Source organism: Nicrophorus vespilloides, unplaced genomic scaffold (genome assembly GCF_001412225.1).
Source record: "Nicrophorus vespilloides isolate i.1.1-1 unplaced genomic scaffold, Nicve_v1.0, whole genome shotgun sequence".
NCBI classification, from domain to species: Eukaryota; Metazoa; Arthropoda; class Insecta; order Coleoptera; family Silphidae; genus Nicrophorus; species Nicrophorus vespilloides.
The window spans coordinates 48895-72246 of NW_017095545.1; the positions used below are offsets into that span (position 1 = coordinate 48895).

The 23352-nt window shown below is 33.2% G+C and overlaps 3 protein-coding genes across 4 annotated transcripts; 2 read left to right on the forward strand and 1 right to left on the reverse strand.

Annotated features, from left to right (window-relative positions):
- The first annotated feature begins 377 nt into the window (after nt 1-377).
- Nucleotides 378-2292, forward strand: LOC108556403 (mitochondrial import receptor subunit TOM40 homolog 1-like). The gene is made up of 5 exons (XM_017912520.1): nt 378-708; nt 811-1073; nt 1133-1362; nt 1416-1603; nt 1663-2292. The coding sequence occupies exons 1-5, from the start codon at nt 558-560 to the stop codon at nt 1800-1802; spliced, it is 972 nt and encodes a 323-aa protein (XP_017768009.1). The 5' UTR covers nt 378-557; the 3' UTR covers nt 1803-2292.
- A 1412-nt stretch (nt 2293-3704) lies between these two features.
- Nucleotides 3705-5089, forward strand: LOC108556396 (intracellular protein transport protein USO1-like). Its single transcript, XM_017912508.1, has 2 exons — nt 3705-3825; nt 3880-5089. The coding sequence occupies exon 2, from the start codon at nt 3881-3883 to the stop codon at nt 5087-5089; it is 1209 nt and encodes a 402-aa protein (XP_017767997.1). The 5' UTR covers nt 3705-3825; nt 3880.
- A 510-nt stretch (nt 5090-5599) lies between these two features.
- On the reverse strand, nt 5600-17420 carry LOC108556429 (ras-GEF domain-containing family member 1B-like). Of its 2 annotated transcripts, none has more exons than XM_017912563.1 (8): nt 17367-17420; nt 9548-10242; nt 9311-9448; nt 8953-9248; nt 7881-8280; nt 7673-7816; nt 7386-7603; nt 5600-7329 (listed from the first exon to the last, which is right to left on the reverse strand). In XM_017912563.1, the coding sequence occupies exons 2-8, from the start codon at nt 10226-10228 to the stop codon at nt 7086-7088; spliced, it is 2121 nt and encodes a 706-aa protein (XP_017768052.1). In that variant the 5' UTR covers nt 10229-10242; nt 17367-17420; the 3' UTR covers nt 5600-7085. The 2 variants fall into 2 exon arrangements, with proteins under 2 accessions (XP_017768052.1, XP_017768045.1); XM_017912556.1 differs by lacking the exon at nt 17367-17420 and adding an exon at nt 12162-12278.
- Nucleotides 17421-23352: the final 5932 nt, after the last annotated feature.

The following is a 23352-nucleotide window of genomic DNA, read 5'->3' on the forward strand; positions in this document are numbered from 1 at the left end:
ATTTCCCAAACTATATTCCGCGGAACACTGGTGTTAATAGGTTTTCTGTGAAAAACAGTAATGAAATAGTTACTAAATTAATAATGATTTTTTTTTAAATTTTTATTGATTATGTGTTATTATCTACCCCACAAAATAAACAAGGTGTTGCGTGAAAATTTCAGAATTTACAAAGTGTTCCGTTGTAGAAAAAGTTTGGGAAACCCTGCATTAATGAATGACACGCTTGTATAGTCATGTGCAAAGTATGCCTGGGTATCTTTTAAAACAAATCTTAAAATAATCAACACCATGAATATTGCAACTATGCAGCCATCTATGGTGTACAGTTAGAAATGTATTGGTGAGAGTACACCGATCAAGTAGTCAACTGCCAAAGCTGTCAAAAACGTTTTGTAATAAATTTGTACGAAATGTGCAATTTTCTTCTTTACCATTAGTTATCGATCTAAAAGTGGTACAATTGTGTGGTCCATGTGCGTTTGGTTGGGACGATTTTTGAGTAAAACTAATAGATAGAATTGGTGTGGACTATTTTGTGAGTAATTCGTGATAAGATGGGTAACGTACACGCAAGTTCCGGGGCACCAAACATGGCACCCCCGCCGCCGCCAGCCTCGCCGACCGCCGCCGGTGTAGCCGACGTCAGCTCCCCAAACGAGATTGAGAACCCCGGCCCACTTGAAGACATCCACAGCAAATGCAAAAGTAACTATCCTCTACCTCCCCGTGAATAGAAAAATCCAACTATTATATAACATAACCTATGGAAGTGTGTCATGTAAACAATAAACCTCTCTTTGTGCTTAGACATATTCCCAACATGCTTCGATGGAGCAAGGATCATGCTCACAAGGGGACTCAGCAACCACTTCCAGATTTCACACACAATAAACATGAGCTCAGTCACACCAAGCGGATACAGGTTTGGTGCTACCTATGTAGGAACCAAGAAGATCTCCCCAAGTGAAGCCTATCCAATTATGCTTGGAGATGTTGATCCTACAGGCAACTTAAATGCCACCATCATTCATCAATTGCAACCTTGCCTACAGGCAAAGTTTGGAGCTCAGGTACCTAAAAATAATAACATTTCAATGCAAATTATTTCCAAATGAATCTTATCTAATAGGTACAAAATGGTAAATTCACTGTAGGACAACTGACAATGAATTTCAAAGGGTCCAATTATACTGCCAGCATGACTGTTGCCAATCCTGATGTGGTAGCTGGAACTGGTGTAATGGTATTGCACTACCTGCAAGCTGTTACACCCAGATTGGCCTTAGGTTCTGAGTTGGCCTACCAGAAAGGACCTACCATACCAGGAGGCGAAATTGCCTTGTTAAGTTTAGCAGCTAAGTATGTCACAATTCACAGTCCTTTGTGTTCATCAATTAACGTATGCGATTTAGATACGCGACAGAAAATTACCAGTGTTCAGGCACTTTAGGAGTATCGGGCATCCATTTGTGTTATTATCAAAGGGCTAGTAAACAATTGCAAATCGGCGTCGAATTAGAGGCCAACCATAGGATGCAGGAGGCCGTCGCTTCCATAGGTTACGAAGTAGATTTACCTAAGAGTGATGTCTTATTCAAAGGTAAATTGAGTTCAACATTGTTTCTAGCATTATTTTTTACATGTGGAGAATCGTTTTAGGTCACGTGGATTCAAATTGGACGGTGGGAGCTGTGCTCGAGAAGAAATTGAATCCATTACCTTTCACTTTAGCCCTTAGCGGTCTTATGAATCACACGAAGGGCCAGTTTCGCCTTGGAGTGGGAATTATTATTGGATAAGTTGTTTATACGCAAGTTTCCTTTCAAGTAATTTTTTAAATAAAGATTATTAAATATGATTAGTATGAACAAAGCAACGGCATGCAGCAGGGCTTTTTTTAAATGGTTTTGTACATAGACATTGAAATCGAATTTGAAAAGATTTTTAAGAGGAAGCATTGCGTTTAGTTAATATATTATTGTTACGAATTTAGTGAAGGAATGAAACATCAAAGGTTATTTACACAGTTTTCAATTAATTATGTGTAAAACATTGAAGGGACGGCGTGAGGCAACAGGATTTATTTATCTCTATTGTTGCCCTCGGCATCTTATCGTATTTCATTTTGTACTTTAATGTAAACTGATCTGCATTTCTTTTATAATTCATTATTATGTTTTTTTTACAATTCTCCATAAATGCACTGATTAAGAAGAATGTTAATGGCTGTATTAACAAAATAAATTGAAATAGACTAAACCAACCAAAAAAGTAAATAAAAGAGCTATTGTTGACTTTTAAAAAAATATTTGTGATTTTTAATTTATCCATTTTATTAAAAAAAAGAATGAAATATGTAACGACTTTCTCAGGTATAACGATTTATTACGTTTAATTACTTTTTAGTATAAAACAGCTGCATACTATGAGTAGTTATCATGTGCATAGAATGTGTAAAGTTCCATGCCAACATGATAGTATTATAGATAACTATAGTACAAATTACTTGTGTAATTTTTACATAATTATTTTAATATACATCTCAAGCAGGGGCGCTAAGACTTAAACCATCGGCGATCTACCATAAAAGTATTAAGCAGCAAGCGATTAAATAATTACGCAAGCAAGCATGAATTAAATGTACTTTTTATACTTAAAAACCCGTCATGATCGACTGTTTGAGCACCCCTGATCTAAAATAATAGGTACTTGATGTTTATCATTGATATGATTTTGATTGATCAAATTGCGCGTATTCATTCTATTTCAATTATTGTTTTTAGTCGTATTACAATACTATAGCTTTTTCTTTGCTTCCACAAAAATATGTATACAAATATATTAGATATGTAAATCATTTACATTAGGTGGTAAAGATTGTTCAGTATATAATATATTGATAATACTCCCGAGAAGATTTTTATATATTAACATTTTTGCTGATTATTCTGTAAATTAGGCTAAGATACTCGTATTTCTATTCAAATAAATAGTACAAGTAGAATAATCAAATTAAATTAATTAAAATATATTTCTTATCATATAAAAGTATTATCTTTATTAATAATGTCATAGTGCTATTTTGTTACAAAATGAAGTAACGAAATAGCAGTACAATAATTTAAATATTTAAGGTGCATCATCAGAAAGCAATCTTATTGGAGGCTTTCGTCTCCCATAATCCATTTAGCCTGTGTCGAATTGATACAATTTTGCCAGCCTCAGCTTTGGTACTTTAAAATTAGGCAGGTAATTCGTTTCGGGGTTCCATCGACTCTGCACCAGTAAGCATTAATTACTTTTAGCTTATATTAATTTAGTATATACCACCAACTATACATGTATACAGGCAATAATCAATAATTAAAATAAACATATAACCAACGAACATTTTTGAAGAGATTTATATCAATAATATTGATATTATTATTGATATAAATCGTTTGGCCCTTTTCTACCCCTTTCGGAGTTTAACGGATCCCACAATTTTTTGTTGGTTTTTGAGGTTCGAACCAAGTTTTTCGTATCGGATTTTTGTGATACAGGGACTATATAAACACACGGCTAACCTAACCCAACTAACAATTATAGAAGTTATTATATTTTAATCGCGTTTCTTATTTCACCAAAATATTTCAATTAAAATTAAATTGATTTATATTTGGTACTACTGTTATATTTATGTTGGTGACACTGTGAAATAACGTTATAATTTGAGTTTAGCGATAAATTAAAAATATCAAGCAATTTAAAGCAAGTCCCGGTTTGAGCCAGTTTGAACACAATTTATTGTGTTTCTGTCCAATAAAAACAACTTTAAAAGCAAGTTTATCTAATATTTTGAAAAATAATTGTTTTTATATGATTTTGTTATAGAATGGCTGATATTTGGGACAAATTTAAGGAGGTTTGTCCAGAATACAAATATTCCAAGGAAGAAACAACTGTTGTATTACCTGAATTTCTTAGGTTTATCCTAAAGAAAGTGCATACGAAAGCATTGGAAGTATGTTCGGCAAATTCTGAAGAACTGTCTATACCACCTACTATGTCAAACATTAATTTAATCAAGCAAATCAATGAGTTAATACCATCAACAGATTTCAAACTGTCCATTTTATCTTTGGTAAAACCAAAGACCAATAAGGTAACACATGTAATAAGGTACTTGATGCACCTTGTATGTGCATGTTATGAAAATGGAGATGATTTTAAAGCTATAAATAGTAGAACATGTGATCTGCTTGAAACTGAAGTCAGTCTTGAGCAGGAACGGAAAGCATTGTTGATTGAAAATCACAATCATACTATTGAAGAAATGAAGGCGAGAGAGGCTATAGGACAAAGCAAAAGCAATATAGATAGAATGAACAACAAGTACTTATCAGTAGTAACATCAGAAGATTTTAAGACCAATTCAAATAATATTAAAGTTGTTAAAGAAGCTATAGCCACAAAAACTGATAGAGTTGAAAAGTTAAAGGAGAGTATTAAAATATATCAAACAAATGAAACAGAACTGAATGAAGTGCAAGCAAACTTGTGTAAAATAAAAAATGAATATGAGGAAATCAAGGTGGAATGTGCTTCATTAGATAATGTAATAAGTTTGAAACAAAAACATTATTCCTATTTGCAAAGCGTTAGTGATATAGCTACAACATTCTCAACGTTTGTGCAAGATTTCAAACATATCAGTACAAGTAGGAAAGAGCTGCAGAAGAAAGTTGAGATTAATGCAGATTTGAAGACAAAGTTGGAGATGACTGAGATGCAGATTGTTGATAAAATTAGTGTTATGAATGATGTTAAAGATATGTATATTAAAAACTATAGGAAGCAGATGCAAACATATGTTGCTTGTTCCACGAAATTGGAAGGCAGCAAAGGGGAGAATGAGAGAATCCAAGAGGAGAAACAAATGTATTCTAAAAAATTGGAAAAGTATGTGCTGCAATGTGAGATGATTGAGGAAGAGATTAAAAATAATGAAATAGAATTTAATAAACAAGTAAACAGTTTGTTAAAGTTTCATGATGATGTTATTGAAATGCAGAAAAATATAATGGAAGGAAAGCTATATTGATATATTATAATTAAGTTAATTGTGATTTTTACTTGAATGTTATATATAATATATTTTAAATAAAATCTGTTTTGTCGTACCTGATTTAATGCATTTATGATCGTATAATGTGAATTATATATATTATCCTAGCTATCCATATAGTCTTCATGTATATGTATTGTTAATGAATGAATTTATTTATCGTCAATTTCCTTACTTTTCCTCTATTTCTAACGCGAAATATGATCGAAAAAAATTAATAATTTTGCAATTTTATGTAGAAGTTAAGAAAGTATCACTTGGAATAATTAGTTGCAGATGTCGAAATTTGATTTAGTTAAAAGAATATTAAAAAAGGGAACATACATTTTATTCCATTAATACTCTTTTATTTGCATATTTTCTTACATTAAACATATTACATTATTATAAATGATGTATAATATATACTTTTTTCTTTTATGTATATATATATAGTACAATGTTGTAAGGTTCATTTATTTATTTATTTTTATATATAAATAGGGACAATATTACAACATATAATAATTAATAATTAGTAGTTTTTTTTTACCTTACCAAGCTAATGACTAGAATACTGATTAAATTAAGTCTTTTGAAGAATAATATATAACGTACGTGTATGTGGCGAAAGCTTCTTGATTCTCTTAAAAAACATGCTAAATTGGAAGGTCCAGCCTGGAGCTGAGACCGGCCACGAAAAGAACAACAAATCACAATGTCTGCCCAATTGCTGCGCTTAATATCTAACTATAATACAAGAAAAATAAACATGGAAAAAAAGTATAAAAACGAGTGTACTTTGAAGCCGAAATTACGTGCGAAAATCAGAGTATCTTATTTTTACTTCCGCAAACACTACTGAATACTGCAGTTATCAATTACATCATATTTGGTCAAAATACGGTTTTGTTTTTGCTTACACCTACGCATCCCCATTTTAAGTACTCGCATCGAAATTGTAAATTCAAGGTATATTATATAAAAAAGATTTTCTCCAAAAATTGTACAAAACTATATAAAATGTTTCCATTCCTCTGTCATCAGTCGAACAGACAGACCGCTGCTATTCATCATTATTATTTTGGGTTCCAACTTGAGTATTACTTCGGTTTCCCATGTACTTCAGGAAATCAAGTTGAGGTGGATGCCCGCAAATCAAAAGACTTCGGAAATTACGGAAATTTCATCAAAAGATAATAATAAATTAAAATAAAAATAAAATTTGTAACAAACACAGCTCGCGTTATATAAATTGGCAAAACATAATCAACTTATAATGTAAATGTATTATGCGGGGCGCGCCAACAGCAGTTTTATGCAATAGAGATGAAGCGCCCAGCATAATAAACAAAAGGTACAGTTTCAAAATATGTAGAAAAACATCGGGGAAAACAGTTTCACAACTAACCGGTTTCTATTTTTAAAATTTCAGTACCGGTTTATTTTCACGTTTTTGAAAACAACAACCCAAATAATTCGGTAAATTTATAGCATTGAATAATGAAACTTATTCAGCGTTGCAATTATATTATTCAGTCAGTAATGAAACTACTTTCCGTGCATTTCTCATTCGTCGCTGACAAATAGTAATTTGGACGAAAATAATAACCGGTTTACATAATACAAAAATACTCTCATCATTCTAAAACAAACTTGTACGATGTCGCGATCACAAAACAATAAAATTCCACGAAAATTAATATATTAGAAAATATTTCATAATATTTCAGCAACGTTCCGAGCGGCGCATTTTCAAAATTGCTCCGGTTTTTGAATATCGCGCACGGCCGCCCCAGATATATTTCATATATATTCATATAAAAAATAATAATTAAATATCAACAAATATTCTGCGTCGCACTTTCAGAAAGTGCATCGATAAAAAAAAATAAATAAATTAGACGAAAGAATAAAAGAATAATTAAACTTTCCTTGATTTGTACACTTAAATTATAATAAGAGGATTCTCATTTCGCAATGAGAATGCTTCTTAAGACGTGCCCTCTGCTTTCAAGCTCTTGCAACGCTCTCTTTCCTGATTATTGTCAGGAGGTTCGCATTCGAAACTCGCCATGGCTAGTGAGTTTTCGTTCAAGATGGGTCCGTTTTTCAGAAGGGCGATTATTCTGGCATCTTTTTCAAAAGGGCACGTCTCCTGCTTCCAGGCCATGAACTCGGTCACCTGCTTGGCCAGCTGCCAAAACTTCTCGAAGTTTATGTGCCCGTTGGGTAATCTGTGCAAAAGATAATATTTAGTCTGGTTGACGAAGTTGTTTTCGGTGCAACGTACTTGTTGGAGCAGCCTTGGTTTAAAAAGTAAATGTCTTTAACCAAAAGACTGAAGAACGGGATGACGATTCGTTGCCTCTGGTCCTGTACTTTCTCCGATTTGGCGCCGGCGCTCCGCCACATGGCCGCTTTCAAAGTGCTCCTGTAATTGATAAAATTACTCGTCGGATCCATTTGATGTTCAAGCATCGCGAATTTTCCGGACTGAATTTTTAGCCACTACAAACACATAAAAGAAACGAAATTAATTAAAAATGTTTGCTTATTAGGAAATAAAAAATGCATTACAGTCTTTTTAAGCCTTGAAATGGGAGACAAATTGAGACCGGCAATAATTGCCATCAAACTATTGAAGTTGCCGATGTTGAAGCACTCTTTGCCAACCTCGATCCAATACTCGACGACGCGCACTCTCTGCTTCTTTTTGGGATACTATAAACAAATACAAGAGATTACAATTTGAAACTCAAATTCATCCGGATATCAGTTTACGTACTTTACAAACTTGGGTTGCAACGAGGTAGCTAAGTCTGTTGAACCATTGCACGTACTGCTCCAGGTTATGGGTCTTCTTCATGTCTATGAAGGAGGTCTCCAGGTGCAGATTATCTTTGGCAAAAGCCTGCACGAATTCCTCGGGTCCAATAAACGAAAGCCTCTCCAGTTCGACATGTGTTAGCTGCTGGGCCAAACAGGCAGGACTCGGGCATACTTCAGAAATATCGGTGAAGTTTTCATCCATCACGATGCTTTGTTCGCATTTCTCGTACTCCTCCAATGCTGTCAACCTTTGCAGCAGATTGTGCAGAGATGAGGACACGTTCATTCTCACGCCAATATTCAGATCGATGCATTGTTGTGTTATAGTTTGCACATGTTGCATCACACGTTCATCCCTGTAAATTAAGGTTTATTAATTAAATTATAATGTTCTAAATATTAATGCAGACATCATTTATAATATTTCCATATAATAATTCCAATAATAATATGAACAGAAAAGTCAACAAATATAAAACATATCTCAATATCTTTGAATTAGAATTATATAAATTGGACAGAAAGACTTCGGTCATTAACCTGTTGTGTCAACAAAAATTATAAATTTTATTAATTAATGTATATAGTTTAAACAGTTTATATATTTTATCTTTGTTTTAAACTAAAAATAACAATAACAACATCATATTATGTTTTCCAAACTACAATATTTTTTAAACGAGTTGCCTGTATTCAAATAAATGAGTTTTTAATTAATGTTTTTTTCTTTTGTCTGGCTCGTGCACTAAAATATTAATATTCATTATAGAACTATATAATGTTTTAATCATCAAACGTCTCTCTACTTCCGAGTTTTAAAATTATTAGAAGGAAATACTTTTTTTTAATCATATTTGTAAAATTATAGTAGAAGCTTTAAAAATTACTTGAAATATACTGAAAAATAGTGATATAGAATGATTTATAAGTTTATTTTAACGTTATATTAATTGATTGCATATATGTAAAGATATGGGCGATTTCGTTCTTGAGCATATTAGTTTATTATAGAAATTATAAATTCTTACCTAAAATCGTATGGAAAGATTTCCGTCCATTCGCCCAAAAGTTGTACCATGTGTTCGGCGAACCTGGCAGAGGATTCGGAATGATGATGAGGCGGAAGTTTGCCTAAAGCCTGTTGAGCCTCACACAACTTCCTAACCCTGTCCAAGAGGTCATGCGGTTTGATGTAGAGTCTCGAAGACAGCAGAAACGCAAAAATGTAAGTTCTGTTCGGGTAGTAGGTATCTGTTGGTACCAAATTCTGAATGAGAGCCTCGAGTGGACCCGAAACCAAATTTCCATCCCTATAAACAAGAGCCTAAGAAAAACAAACGAAAATAAATAAACATAATAATGCGGGATTAATGATGTTTTCATTACATTCTCTTGGTGTATGGCCGATTCCGAGATGTTCTCCTCGCCATTGTAAAATTTACTTTGCGGCGTCTGCGGTAGGCTTCTTCTGTTCGAGCAATCCTTAGGCGTTAGATCCGATGCAACAGTGCCGAAAATTGTAGGCTAAACAATTATAAATAAGAATATATTAATATATTTTTCAATCGGAATAGAGATGTTTTAATACAAAGATAAATTTAATATTTAGGCCATTGCAATTACCGTCATTTTTTTGAACCCGTTTACGTTGCATTTGCGGAAATGCTCGGAAAGGTCCGTCTCGTCCAGCGAGCTGAGCGAGTCAATAGAGCTAGGTGTGAAGTCGACTTTGTTCGTTGAGGAGTTCGAGAGATGTCCAGAGTCCTTGCTGAGTGAGTTCTTTTGCTTGTAACCGTTCGGCGCGTCGGATTGCGAGTCGAAACTGGATGCGCTCGAGTAGCTGCCGTCGTAGCCGTTGTTGTAGTCGTACTTCTGCGAATTCAGCAGCTCCGACGTGGGCATGATCTTTACCGGCTCATAGATCTCGCTCATCGAGGTCGTGTAGAAGTTTTGCTCATTGATCTCGCGGCTTCTCTCGTCGACTATCTTGCCCTTCTTCGACACAGTCACCTCTTCAGTGGAAACCGTGGTAGATTTGACGTTCAAAGAGGTCTCAAGTTTCACTGGTGCTTTCAGGATTCCGTTCTTAATAAGAATGGCGTTGAGAAGGTCGCATGGAGGAACCTGGCCGGTCATTAACGCCTGTTTTATAGCAAGACCCTCGCTGCCCTCCAGCTTTACTTGTGTACCGTTTATGAACAGAATTTCCTCCTCTTTGATCGAAGACTTCTTCTCGCAATCCACCACTTTGGCGCCTTTCCCAAGGATCGACTCGACCGTCTCCTGGATCTCCGGGTCGTCCATGATCAGCGGATTTACTGCATTTCAGAAACGTTGATTACACATTTTTTTTGGGGGATCGAAGGGGGCGGCGATAACAGATGAAAAGGCATTAGGAATTCGAGGCTCATCGCACGCGCCGTCGGTCGACCGACAATAAAACAAGAAGCCACTATGCCGACGCGGGAGACGAATAACAATGCGAGTGCGAGGAAGAAGGAGACAACGGCACACACACGACAGACAGAAATCTGTGGCAAGCATCCGGTCCCCCTCCGACTTCCGGAATAAATGTAATGCTCAATTGGTTGGACGAGGATGGAGAAAGGAACAGGGATGACAATAATAACAAACTGCGAGAAGAACAGAGACCGGGCGAAAAACAGTAGTGTCCATTCAATGATAACAATTTCATTGATAACAACGTTGGATATGCACTGTACTCTATTGTTTGAAAACTTTCCATTCATAAATGTTGAATGCAGAGGATGTCCATGACCATCCCACTTTTTTTTGTTGCTTTGTTTTGCCAGATATTTAACTGGTTGCTCAATTCTAACAGATTTTTTTTAAAGTTGCAAAAATCAATCAACTTTCATTAAATAATATTTGTATGTATATAATTGTAATCAATATTGTTGTTGACTAATAGTCATACAATTATTTTACCAAAATACGTGAAGCGTAAAAGAATATAATGAAATTCCTTGTGTAACAAATTAATTGATTGCATTCCCATGTAGGATCAGTTTAAACCTCGCCTTTAAAAATAGTTTACATTATTTTCCTAGCCTCTGGCTACGGATTAGTTAGGAGAGCAAAATCTGAAAGACATTAAGTGCTCTACATCCCACTCACCCCGGGAGCCAGAAAAGAAAACATTTGTTTCCCTGCGTTTTCGAAAACAACAAAACCGTTCACAGTCCATAAAGGATTCTATTTAAAAAAATAAAAATCCAGTAGCATTCTTCTAATTAAAAGAAAACAACGTCTCGCATCACCATGGAATTCCACACTAAATCTCATTCCTTTATATTTATTTTTCTAACTAACTCTAATTTATTCATATCAAATCCTTTTTCTATAGGAATATTAACAATTATCTGAATTAAAATTATTATTTATTTGGTATGAAACATTCATGTATATAAAGTTAAAATTTTATTTAAATAATAAAATGTAACTTTGAGTTTAGTATTACATTTATATAGAAATAATTGTATGTGCACAATATTAAAAGTATTTTGCGGGATTGGTTCAGAGGAATCTGTCATCTTCTGGACAGTATTTATAGAGGGTCATAAAATAATGTAAGGATGCAGATTTCTGTTTCATTTTCGGATTGGAGCGAAAAGCGATAAAGTAAATGCCCCATAAAATATGCACACTTTCCTGCTCAAAATTAGCTCCAGCAAAACCAAATTACAGTAGAAAAAAACAGATCCCGGAAGAACTTCAAATGATAAATTGTAACTGTTTTTGTTAGATATTGTAGTTATCACCCACGAAGTTCTTTTGAATTGTGTGTTAAGATATGTTACTCGTTACTGTTTCTTTTGTAACATTAAAAGTATATGATCTAAATTGGATATATAATAAATAAAAATTTGAATTAAATAAAAATGAACTATACTCTGCATTTATTAATTCAGAAGCAATTAATCTTCCAAATTAAAACTGGATTTCGCTCCGAAAGCATTTCTATGATTACAAAATAATTGCTAGAAAACATATTTTTTGTTTGTTTTCATATTTCTTTTTCGTTTTAAGGTAATTAATCTTCTCAAAAACTAGAGGAGCTGTATTAAATTCACGCTCACTTAGCCTTCGCAGCCGGCGTTCCATCTTCACGCGCCAATTAATCTCATACAATTATATAAAAAAAACATAAATAACAAACTAAGAAAACACAATAATTTCCACAATCATCGATGATTAATTAATGCAACTATTTTACCTTTGTACTTCCGCAAACCGAGAGCGGAAAACATTTTAAATATCCTATGGAACTTCCTCTTTTCCCTGGACCTCACCCTGCGTAAGATCTCGAATCCACGAGACATTTTTTATTGCTATAACTATGTTCAATGCCCCGCGAAAAGTAGAACAAAAAACGAAAAAGAAAGAAAAAAAAACAAAATAAATAAACGAGAAAAATATAAAATAAATAATTTAAAAAAAAAATAGATTTTTAGAGCAAACGTTTTATAAAACCTTGAAAATATTATATATTATGAAAATTATATTTGGTTTCAACTATAAATGCACATTTAAAGTTGTTTTAACTATATTAATTGTTTATGTGTTTAATATCAATAAATTAATTGGAATATTGTAGAGCTAGTAATATTTCTGTGTGGATTGTTTAATAATTGCGTTGATCTAAAAATACTTTAGATTCCAATTTTTTTGTGTGATGTGTGAAAGGTAATTCACTTGTTAAACATTCATGGCGTTTATAAATAGAAACGGAACGAAGTAATTACGATTAATGTTTCAGTTGTGTATTACGTACGTACACAGTAGTAGGCAGTTCTATGCGCTTCGTTATTAAGTCACATCACATCAGAGGAGTTTATGGCATTGTGGTTGTTGCATCCAGACTATCTGGGTCACAACTATGAACTACTATATGCATCGTTCCAGTTCAAGTGCATTCATTAAAAACTAACTGATTCTGGTTATGCAGTTTGGGTATTATCCAAAAACTTGTTACGCTTTGATAAATGGACGCAATTATGAAGATCATGCTCATCCCCAGTTTCCGTTATGTGCATATACAATTTCGCGTGTAATAACTTACGGCGTTCGCCTTTTGCTAAACTCCTGAATGGATTACTGCGAGCTGTGAAATGCAACATTCGGAACAACGCGATGTGCATTACAGATTAAAAGCTGGATGAGCAGAATAGCGGAGGGAAGTGCATGGGAATTCCAAAGGCAATGCCAACTGGCACATTGCAAACGAGCCTCTCTTTACTCCTTTTACCCTTTTTTTCCATACGCTTCCTTTTATTCCATTCTACTTCTTGTTACGTTTTGCATAAACACACTTGTTCGCTTCTAATCGTTAATCTGACACATACACACAGAGATCCATACATTTACACACATGCGAAGATATAGAGTTGAATACGCTAGGAGCCCTTGGAAATTGCAGCGAGAGTAAAAGGACGACAATCGAATGCGAACGGAATGCTCGATTAATTCGGAATACGTGCAATTATTACAGAGAGCCCGGACTCTTTATCAAGATCGAAGGATTATAATGGCCCGAGCACGACAGGGGCTCTGAGGAACGGGAGAAATAAAATAATGAAACCGCAAATTCGATTCGGATTATGCAAACAGTGCGGTGTTCAGAAATAAAAATGGAAAATGCGGAACGGGAGAGGATTGTAATTTGCATTTCTCACAATGATAAAATACTTCTTGAATGTTGTCGGCAAATAAGATATACGTATGCAAATGCTGTTAAATGGGTTAGAAGTGTATCAGTGATAAAGCTCATGACTTCCACATAATATAACAAGATTAACCGTAACGATTTACTTTTCAGATAATAAAATTTTCAATTCCATAATAATAAAATTATATAATTATATGTTTGTTATATAGAATTTGCAAGAAAAAATTATTTATTCAATGTGATAGTAAAAAAATCATTTAAATTTTATATTCACCTTGTACCAAAGAGTAGCTATAAGAATAATTTGATAAATAATTTAAAAACATGTTTTTTACTGATACTAAATATCCTTTTTTATTGATACTAAGAGCATTTCAAAATTAATTTATAAAATTTAATTGAATATTTTTTCAATAAAATGTCACGAAGTAATGTTTTTTTGAATTCATATCTAAAATTGATTCTAAAATTAAGAATATTCATTTCTTCATATTTCTTAGCATGAAAAGTATTGGGAAATGAGATAAGAAATAATAAAACATCTAATAAACGTGTATTAAACATTTGTTAAATCAACAAATATTTTTGCTATTTTTTTTGTTTAAATTGATATAGAAAAGTATTTCTGGATAGGTAATAAATTGCAAAAGTGTATGTAAGATCGGCGAATGTAAAACTGTAAGTTTTTTTTTCATTATACTGTAACGTGGTAAAATCGACAACGCTGCAAGTGCGCTCCACGTNAGATTGGTATATCTTGTGTTTTTTATGTACACGAGTGTTATCGTGTTACAATACCTAAAAGTATTTCTGGATGGGAATGGCTATAAATAGATGTCGAATGCATGTGCACATTAATCGTATGTGTGTATGCGAATAATATCATCATGACCCACCTCAAAGTGGTCTGGGAGGGTTCACACACACGCGAAGAGGGAACCGGAATGGATGGATGAGAAAAAGAGAGAGATGAGAAGGAGAAAACAAGATTCGAATGCGGATTTCTTCTTGCTTCAATGGAGGAAAAGAAGATAAAACTCGAGAGCCACGAACAAGTCGAGACATGAATATAAATCAGGACCGAGGACGTTCTTCCTCGGACGCGGGGGCGGCTATACAAAAAAAGAGTCATGTAACAATAAAAGTAATAAGTACTGAAGCGAAAAAGAGGAATAGGATTACTGGTTGTATGGATGGAGTGAACCAGTTCGCAGATGGAGGAAGTAGATTGAAACTAGTCCGGTTTGGAAGTACAATATGCCAATTAAAGTATCTAAAAAAGAAGTTGTTTATATTGTTCCGTATGAATTTAATTTGTTTTAAATGTCACCATATACAACTTTATATGGTAAGACTTCTAGTATACTAGCTATATATGAATAGCAGAAAATTGTAATTCAATTGTAATATCATTGGATGTCGTGATAACTAATAGTAGATGTTAGGACTGAGAGAAATGTATCCTACTATAGTTACTAGAGTTCAGTTACTTGATAAAGGGTAGTTATATGAATAAATTTAATTACTTTCGTAAGTTGTATACCATTAAAAATCACCTTTACTTAAGTATTTTCGTATAGAGTAAGTTTGAGAAAGTATAGGAATTAGTTATTTATATAAGAAATTATCAGGAAGTTATATGATAAACTCATAAAAATAGATCGAATAGATAAAACGGGAAAAAACAGTAAATCCAAATTACGATTTCGTTTGAGAAACCTAATGACCGGGCATTACGCAACAAACAATGCGGGATTCGATGCGATGTGCACTGAATTACGTGCAGTATTAATTGCATTAATTACAAAAGAATGTTATCTAATTGTTCTTTGCAATTAAATGGAACGCCTTGTACAAGCGATTAACCAATTTCCTGGAGGGTTCTGCATTGAATGCAAATCGCGATTTTCCTCCTTTCGCTTTTACCGCGAGGTGGAATCTGCCACCGTTACGTAACCGAGAAAATCAATCGGATCGGAGTGGCAGGAGAAATTGACAATAAAATGGACTTCCTACGCGGTTTCCAATATGCATAAAGGCGATACAATACAAACGATATTTGTATGAATAACATAGAATAAATAGGAGTGAAAATAATTAGACGAAGAGAAAAGTGGATTACGCAAAGCTGAAACTTTCACGAGCCGTTTATTGTAACATGCCGGAAGCGACAGATCTATTTGTTTGTTTTTGTTAACCACTGGAACCGTTTTGAATTTTAGCCATCAATATTATGATGTTTTAGAAGCAGATTATTTCTCTCTGCGATTTCCTTTGTACTCTGACCTATAAGTTCTATGAAGTGTATTGCATTTTGATTATCTGACGAAATGTAAAGTTTTGCTGTAGACTTAACCAATTTCGTAACAGAAATAACGTAATACTTCTATACATCTATTAAATTTTAAAGTCATAAAATGTTTAATCTCGAAACATTATTCTATATTTAGTGGAAGTTTTAAATTGGGTTAACTCTTCCTTTTATCATTTGCAACAGTATCAGCCAATATAATTATACTCGTGTTGATGTCTCTAATGGAGTAACTGACTACACGAACGCCGCAATCTTCATACAATCTTAAATAGAAAATAAAAATCTTTTGAGTTTCCAATCACGACACGCGGTCGGGTTTCGCATTTTTCTAATGCATTTTCCATTATCTGGAGTGCATTGAAAAGCGTATGGAGGGACAGGAAAATGTGTTCCAGATTTTCTTTGTGTGCGGCGAAATTGCAGAGTCGCAATAATAATAATAAAAGACGAAAACAAAAAAAACAATAGCAGACCATAACAATAACGTCTTCAGTTGGCTTCGTGCCAAAAGATTCACTGACATCGATTCGATCTAGTTACGATATTCGATAAAATAAAAGTAAATACAACTCGGCCATAGCGATGCCAATAGAAGCGATCTGTGTTTGTAACGCAATATATGTGAAACAAAAAAATCTAACTTTTTAACAATTGTACCGTTATATGTGAATAATACAACAGCTTGTTTTGCAATTAATTATACCACAAGTTAATAGAAAGTGGTTTGTATTGTTTGACACATACTATTTTCATAAAATATTCTTAAACAGTGGTGAACTTTCATCGTGCAAATTAAAGACAGTTAGAAAAAAAACACCAGTCGTGTCAAAGATGCATCCATGTGTATGATATTCGTTTCATTCAATGTGCATCCTTTTTTTTGTTTGCACGTCAAGTTTGATGAACGTGCGGTTTGGTTTTGGCGCCAGATGCAATTAAAGTTCAGGAAGAACAACAGATGGCCATCTCCGCCTTCGACAACGTTCTCGGGCCTCGAATATCTCAAATACGTCTGTACCTTTTTTTTTTATATATTTTCAGGGCGGTAGTTAAATTAGTCAAGTGAGGCAGACCCTAAGACTCAGTCATAGATATAATAAGATTACGAACAACAGATGTCGCAATTGATTGATGACAAACTTCGAAATAAATATAAAAGGGACTTAAGATGATTGCGGCAAACGTCGCATACACTTACATTTAATAATGAACATAACTTTATGGAGATAATAAAAGGGAAATCATCATTATTTTTGATATTTTTAAGGGTTATTCAATTTAGTTTTCATCAATTAACTATTATTAAGACTATCTGAATAAAGATATTCACTATTTCAGAATAAAATACTACAGTCCATTTTACTTGTATATTTATCTGTAATTAGTAAACTTTATTATGTAAACTAAGTACAAATTATATCATTGCTTAACTTACTCACCTAAGAATTTATAGTAATTGACACTACTCCGCTTACTTATGCTTGAATTGAACATAAAAGTTAATTAAACAATATTGATAATACAACAATTAATCGATTTTATTTATATTTTGTGTATATATTGTAAATGTTAGGTAAAAATGTGAAATGTCTTGTACATTAGATTTATTAAAAATTAAATGATTCATGAGGTAAGCTTTGGCAACTTCCGTTCGATTAATTTAAATGTGAAAAACATATTACATTAGCTTAAACAGCTGGATTTAGCAACATGTTTCGTTGAATTATGGACGTCATTTATACTCATATGAGTTATTGTCAAAACAATCATATTGCCAACTGCTACATAATTTTGCAAAGTGAAACAAAATAAATAGATCCAAGTTTTATATGAATTATTTAATTATCCGTTGGACTCTCAAAAAAGCTGTAAATTATGAACATACTTTAATCTAAAGAAACTACAAGATTTTCTGAACTAATTTGATTTAACAACAAAATTACTCAAGAACTCAATTAAGCTAGAGATTTGATTGTGAAACAATATTGCTTTTACGGTTTGCAGTCATAAATATCGCAATATATTTATTTTAAATTAATTTTATATTGCAAAAACAATCTATTTTTTTTATAGTTCTAACTTGACACATCTTTTTTTTGCGCATTCCAACAGATGTCCAGATTCGCATGTGTTACTGCTGCTGCATGTGTGACTGTGTACGGATTACGTAAGTGACTTGAGGTCGCCCCAAGGCCTTTTCCATAACGTCTGTCCGTCCGTTGTTGTCGTTCTTTTTTTTATTTCGCTCCTCTAGTTTCTTCCTCTCGCCTCCCTGTGCCACTTATTTATTATTAACCGCCCACGCACACCGGATCAAACGCTTATTATCCCATCCAAGAAATGAACACAAGCTCTATTTATAATATTATATAGAGAACTCGCAACAATAAGTTTTGAACATTTCCGTTACACCGTTCTATTATTGTACGAACAATTGCGTCTCTAACCCAGTAATAAACAGCAACTTGGAATCTTTTAAGTTTATAGGTATACGAGTAATAAGTTTGCATAGCAGATCTTCACATGATAATAATTTTAAAGAATGAATACAATTATAGCTTTTAAAGTTAAAGCCGCGAAGGTCTCTGGTATTTCCATGTGCAATTTCAAAGTAAGATTCTAAGGACATTTGCTACATAAATTTATAAATTTAGCACCTTTTTATAATACAAGTTATAGTACTAAAATTGTATTAAATATGTAAATTAGAAACTTTCAATTAATATTTCAGAACTATTGTATTTAAAGTTTTGAAATATTCAATATCAACAACTTAATTCTAATAAGTTTTTCGTGAACTCGAAGAACCATAAAGAGATACTCACGAAAGTATGGAAATGTTAAATCGAAATGAACAAAGTATACGCAGAATTAGTATGTTCATTATTTGTAGCAAAGTTGTAGTTAAATGTTAAAATTATGTATTCTGATTTATGTGCAGTTATGCAATCTGTTCATGATCTGCCGTTAAATCCCGACTATCGTAGACAATAAATAGTAAATTCGCGTTTGGAATTTATGTAAAGTCGAATATTTGATTAACCTGTTTTTCCAGGAAATCCAAAAGCAAACATGCATTTGCTGGAAAAGCGTCGGTTTATTTTTTTCTCATCTTCCTTCTTTACCTTCACCCCACCGTCCGTTCGGTAAATATATTCGCGTATGTTTTCTGTGTATTTGCACAAGGAGAGTTCGCAAATGTTTGGTTTGTTGCAGGAATAATAATAATAATATTTATAATCCTGGAACTAAAAAAAACTGGAAGTGAAATGGAATCAGACAGACTGAAAAAAAACAACAACATAAAAAGCGAGATTCCTTCCCGAGCATTGCAAATTGATGGCAACAAAATATGAAAAGAAGGAGAAAAAAAACTTTATTTTGAATGTAACATCTTTATTGCGGAGCTAAGGGATGAAAGAAAAGTGAAAAAGAGTTCGCAGACTTTCGGTAAATACTGGAGATGGAGGAAAGCACAAACATACGGAAAGTGCATGTATCCTGTCAAGATGTTTGCTTTTCCTTGAAGTAGCAAGTCAGTACAGGCGACCAGAAAATGGAATTCAAATTGAAAATTATACTGGCTTATCTAAAATGGATAAGATTCACATACGCCCTTACATTTTGACTACTGCAACATTCTAAAATATTCAGATGCAATTGAGTATAGTGTAGTTCTTAGCTCAGGATTGTTAAAAGGAAACAGAAATGGTAGGCAATTAATAAATGTGCAAGAAATGCGGTAATAAAATGTACATAATGATCGGTAATTAAGGCTAGGTATTGGAATGAGCATGGAATTATGGTTGATTTTAAGTGGGAGCTAGTTTTGCGTTCTAATATGGGATTGGAATAAAACGAATCTATCGTGTGACATAATGAAAAAAAATTATACGTAATTATCATTCAATAATAATCGATGTGAAAATATACGGGTCGGATTTCAATAATTATTTAAATTATATCAGATTTTCTGCAGCAAACCTTCAGCTTTATTTAATTATTCATCTATTATAACTTAATCATATTTATATAAACAAGGTTTAATACTTTGAGGCAAATATTGCATTTACAAAAAAAAAGTTCGCACAGTAAGAAATTTTCCTTATCAATAAATGATTTAAATTTATCAGTATATATATATTGAGTAATGGCATACAATTTTACATCTAATCTAATATTTAAAATGAACGTATTATCAAGATATAAAATACTTTAATATAAATTACTTATTGTATATAAATACTATTAATATTTTTAGTATAGTTATAATTAATTTCTGATGTTACTGAAATTGTAGTTATAATACTTTTACTATTACAATAGTATAACTACCCTGTTTAGAACTATAATTATACCATGAATCCCAACTACTTGTTCTGTGTAAGAGATAGAGTTGCTATTTAATAGTGTTTGAGACAAACATATAGGATTTCTCTTTGAACTTTTCATTAACCCCTGTATCTTTTTCAATGTATTTTTCGGATAAATTTCAATTCGTCGCGAACCCCTTTTGAATCAAACGTGGATTATGTAAATAGTCGCCAGAGAATGGAATGGATTTCGAGCTATTAAAATATTATATTTCCAAGGGTTGAGCTTCGAACAGCAATGGAGTGGGAAGATTCTGAGTTATGCTAATATGTGGGGAATTCCTCCGCCTCCCGGGAAACCGTCAAAAGTAATTAAACACCGGCGGTGTTGTTATTTACCTGCCCTCTCACATTATCATCATCGTCGGCGGAGTACTTTATCTTTAATTCCGCCCGGAATAATTTATTCGTACGAGAATAAACGACCGAGAGCGGCGCTGATTTGAATGTATAAATCACGAGCAATTGAAAGGAAGAGGTCTATTGATGAATAGCTGGGAACAAAGGTGATAATGGCTCTCTTCGAGTTCGAATCATTACTGCAAAGTGTCTGCTATATTTAAATACAATTGTGTGCGAATGTCATTACAGATGAAGTTTGAAATGTAAATATTAAGTTGATTGTTTTATTTACTTGTAAGGGTTCTTTGAGGGATACTTGCTCAGAACTTGTATATAAAAGGCGACTAGACTTCAAGTGATACATACTCAGTGTTGAGTTAAGTTACTGGTATTGGATGCCCAGTAATTGTCAAGTAAACTATAGAATATATGTATTTGCCAACAAGAGGTTACACATTTTGCGTTACTACAAACTATAGTAGTTTTGTAAACGTATCTCAACCTTTTTGCCGCGCGACCCTACATATCAGCTGTCATTTCGCAACCTTTTAAAAGTTTAACTTAAACTAAATATCTATAATATAAATATCTATAATATAAAATTAAAAAAACTTTTGACGAGTGTATCAAATAATTAAAAATGATTGAATTAAAGTTAAATTCCTCAAGTTGTTTGATTTAATAAATCCCAGCGCAAAATTTTAAGTGAAGTGACCTCGTCGACCTAATGGCAATGATTTGAATTTAATCCCATAGCATTCGTAGCTTCTCAGAATTGGAACACTGTCGTTGACATTTTTTGTTTGGTTTCTCGAAGTACACAGAATGATGAACTTCAAATTTGTTAGTATTCCGGCTACAACGAAGAGACAAATTCCACGATCCGCGCGGAATAGTAAACGAACTCGTGGTACGGACACCATGATATTCCATGGGAAACGTTTCTAGTTTTTCTTCCACACCTCGAAAGACCGATTCAATTAACCCTCTCGCTGCACTTCCAGCGTCGTTCAAACGTCGACTCACGAAGCGCACGACCAGATGTGAGACACTTTCATCTCTCCCAGAACACAGAAATATGTTTGGTAAAAACTAGTACGGTTATAAATACATCGTAAATAAATACCGTATCTCACCCCCATGCATACAATACATAAACGGCACTTAATTTATGAGCTTCCACTTCACCCGAAGTAACATCTTTATAATAGTCGTATAAAGAAGGAACCGAAAATAAACAAACTCTACTGGTATATTAACATTTTTTTTTACTTTCCATTGGCTGCGAAGCCAAGTTGTATTTATAAATAACTACCGGGATTTTTGGCGACAGCCTCAATATTCAGTTAAAATCAAAATTTTGGGATAGCTTGAGACTTGCAGCATTTGATTTATGGACGTTACGGGATTAGTGTTTGGGGGGATGATAAATTCCGATGAATTAACATTCTCAGGCCTTTTGGGACAGGGCGGATGCAAGAAATGGAAATGGTTTCACATTCGTTTTGGTTAAAAAAAGGGGAAGAAAAGAAATGCATCTAATGTATGCTAATGTGAAATATTTCGAGGAACCGGACAATAAACCACGAGATTGGACGTTTATGGAAACGGGATCTCGTTAAATTAAGTGGCCTGTGGCAGGTTGAGCATTTAGACAGATCATCGGAAGCAGCTTAAATTGTTTATGAATTTTAAATAGTAAATTAAAAGCTTATTAGAAAGGGCAATAAAATTAATACTTTATCTTTAAAATATCGTACTAATGTAATTAGTTTCGTTCTAAATTCATATGAAATATTAAACTAGACACCAATTACTCATAGTAGATCTCCATAAACGCCAATCTTAAATCAATCACAGTCAAGCCAATAATAAATCACATCGAAATCAGTACGTCATTACATCAATTCAATTACACATTTAAAAATAACTTTCGAAACAAAAGAATATTAACACACAAAAACTAAACAGTTTTTTTTTCTTGTTAGTAGAAACACAATTGAATTACTTTTCGTATACTGGTAATGACAATGAGTAGGAACCTGGTAAAAAAATGTATTTTTAGCTAACAGAAAATGCAACCGAATATCAAAACAAAATACCACTTTGTTTCTTGTTGATTGTTGTGGAACGTGCTAAGCTTTGCATGTATGTATGTTTTTTTTTAAACCAAAAGTATGTGGAAGCGAAGACAAAACATAGAATGCCATTTGCGACAGGAGAAAAAAAATACAGAAGCGCACACAAAACAAAAGACGAACGTCATAGACAAAACAAATCGGTAACAGGAAACAAAAATAACTATTCTGCAATTATGATTTTTTTTAGGTGTAAACTAACAAATGAATAATAATTGTATTGTACGTTCGAAATTCTAATACGAATCGCGCATATTTCTTGCGCAACTTATTGCAAAATTCGCTTCGGCCAATTATTCGATAACAATAATATTATATCTTATAATTATACTATCGTGACAGTTTATATAATATCATTGTAATCAATAAAGTAAAGGATAAATGTCATTTTTTATTATTCAATATACATATTTTTTGCAACTTAACGTGTGTTTCTTGGACAATCTAATCTCAAGGTTGCAATTAAAAATCACACCTTTTGTTACAATTATTGTGAGATTGCAGCAATTTTATGTAAGGCGTAACAATGTCCGATATGAAAAGCATAAAATCAAACGAAACAAACGTGATTG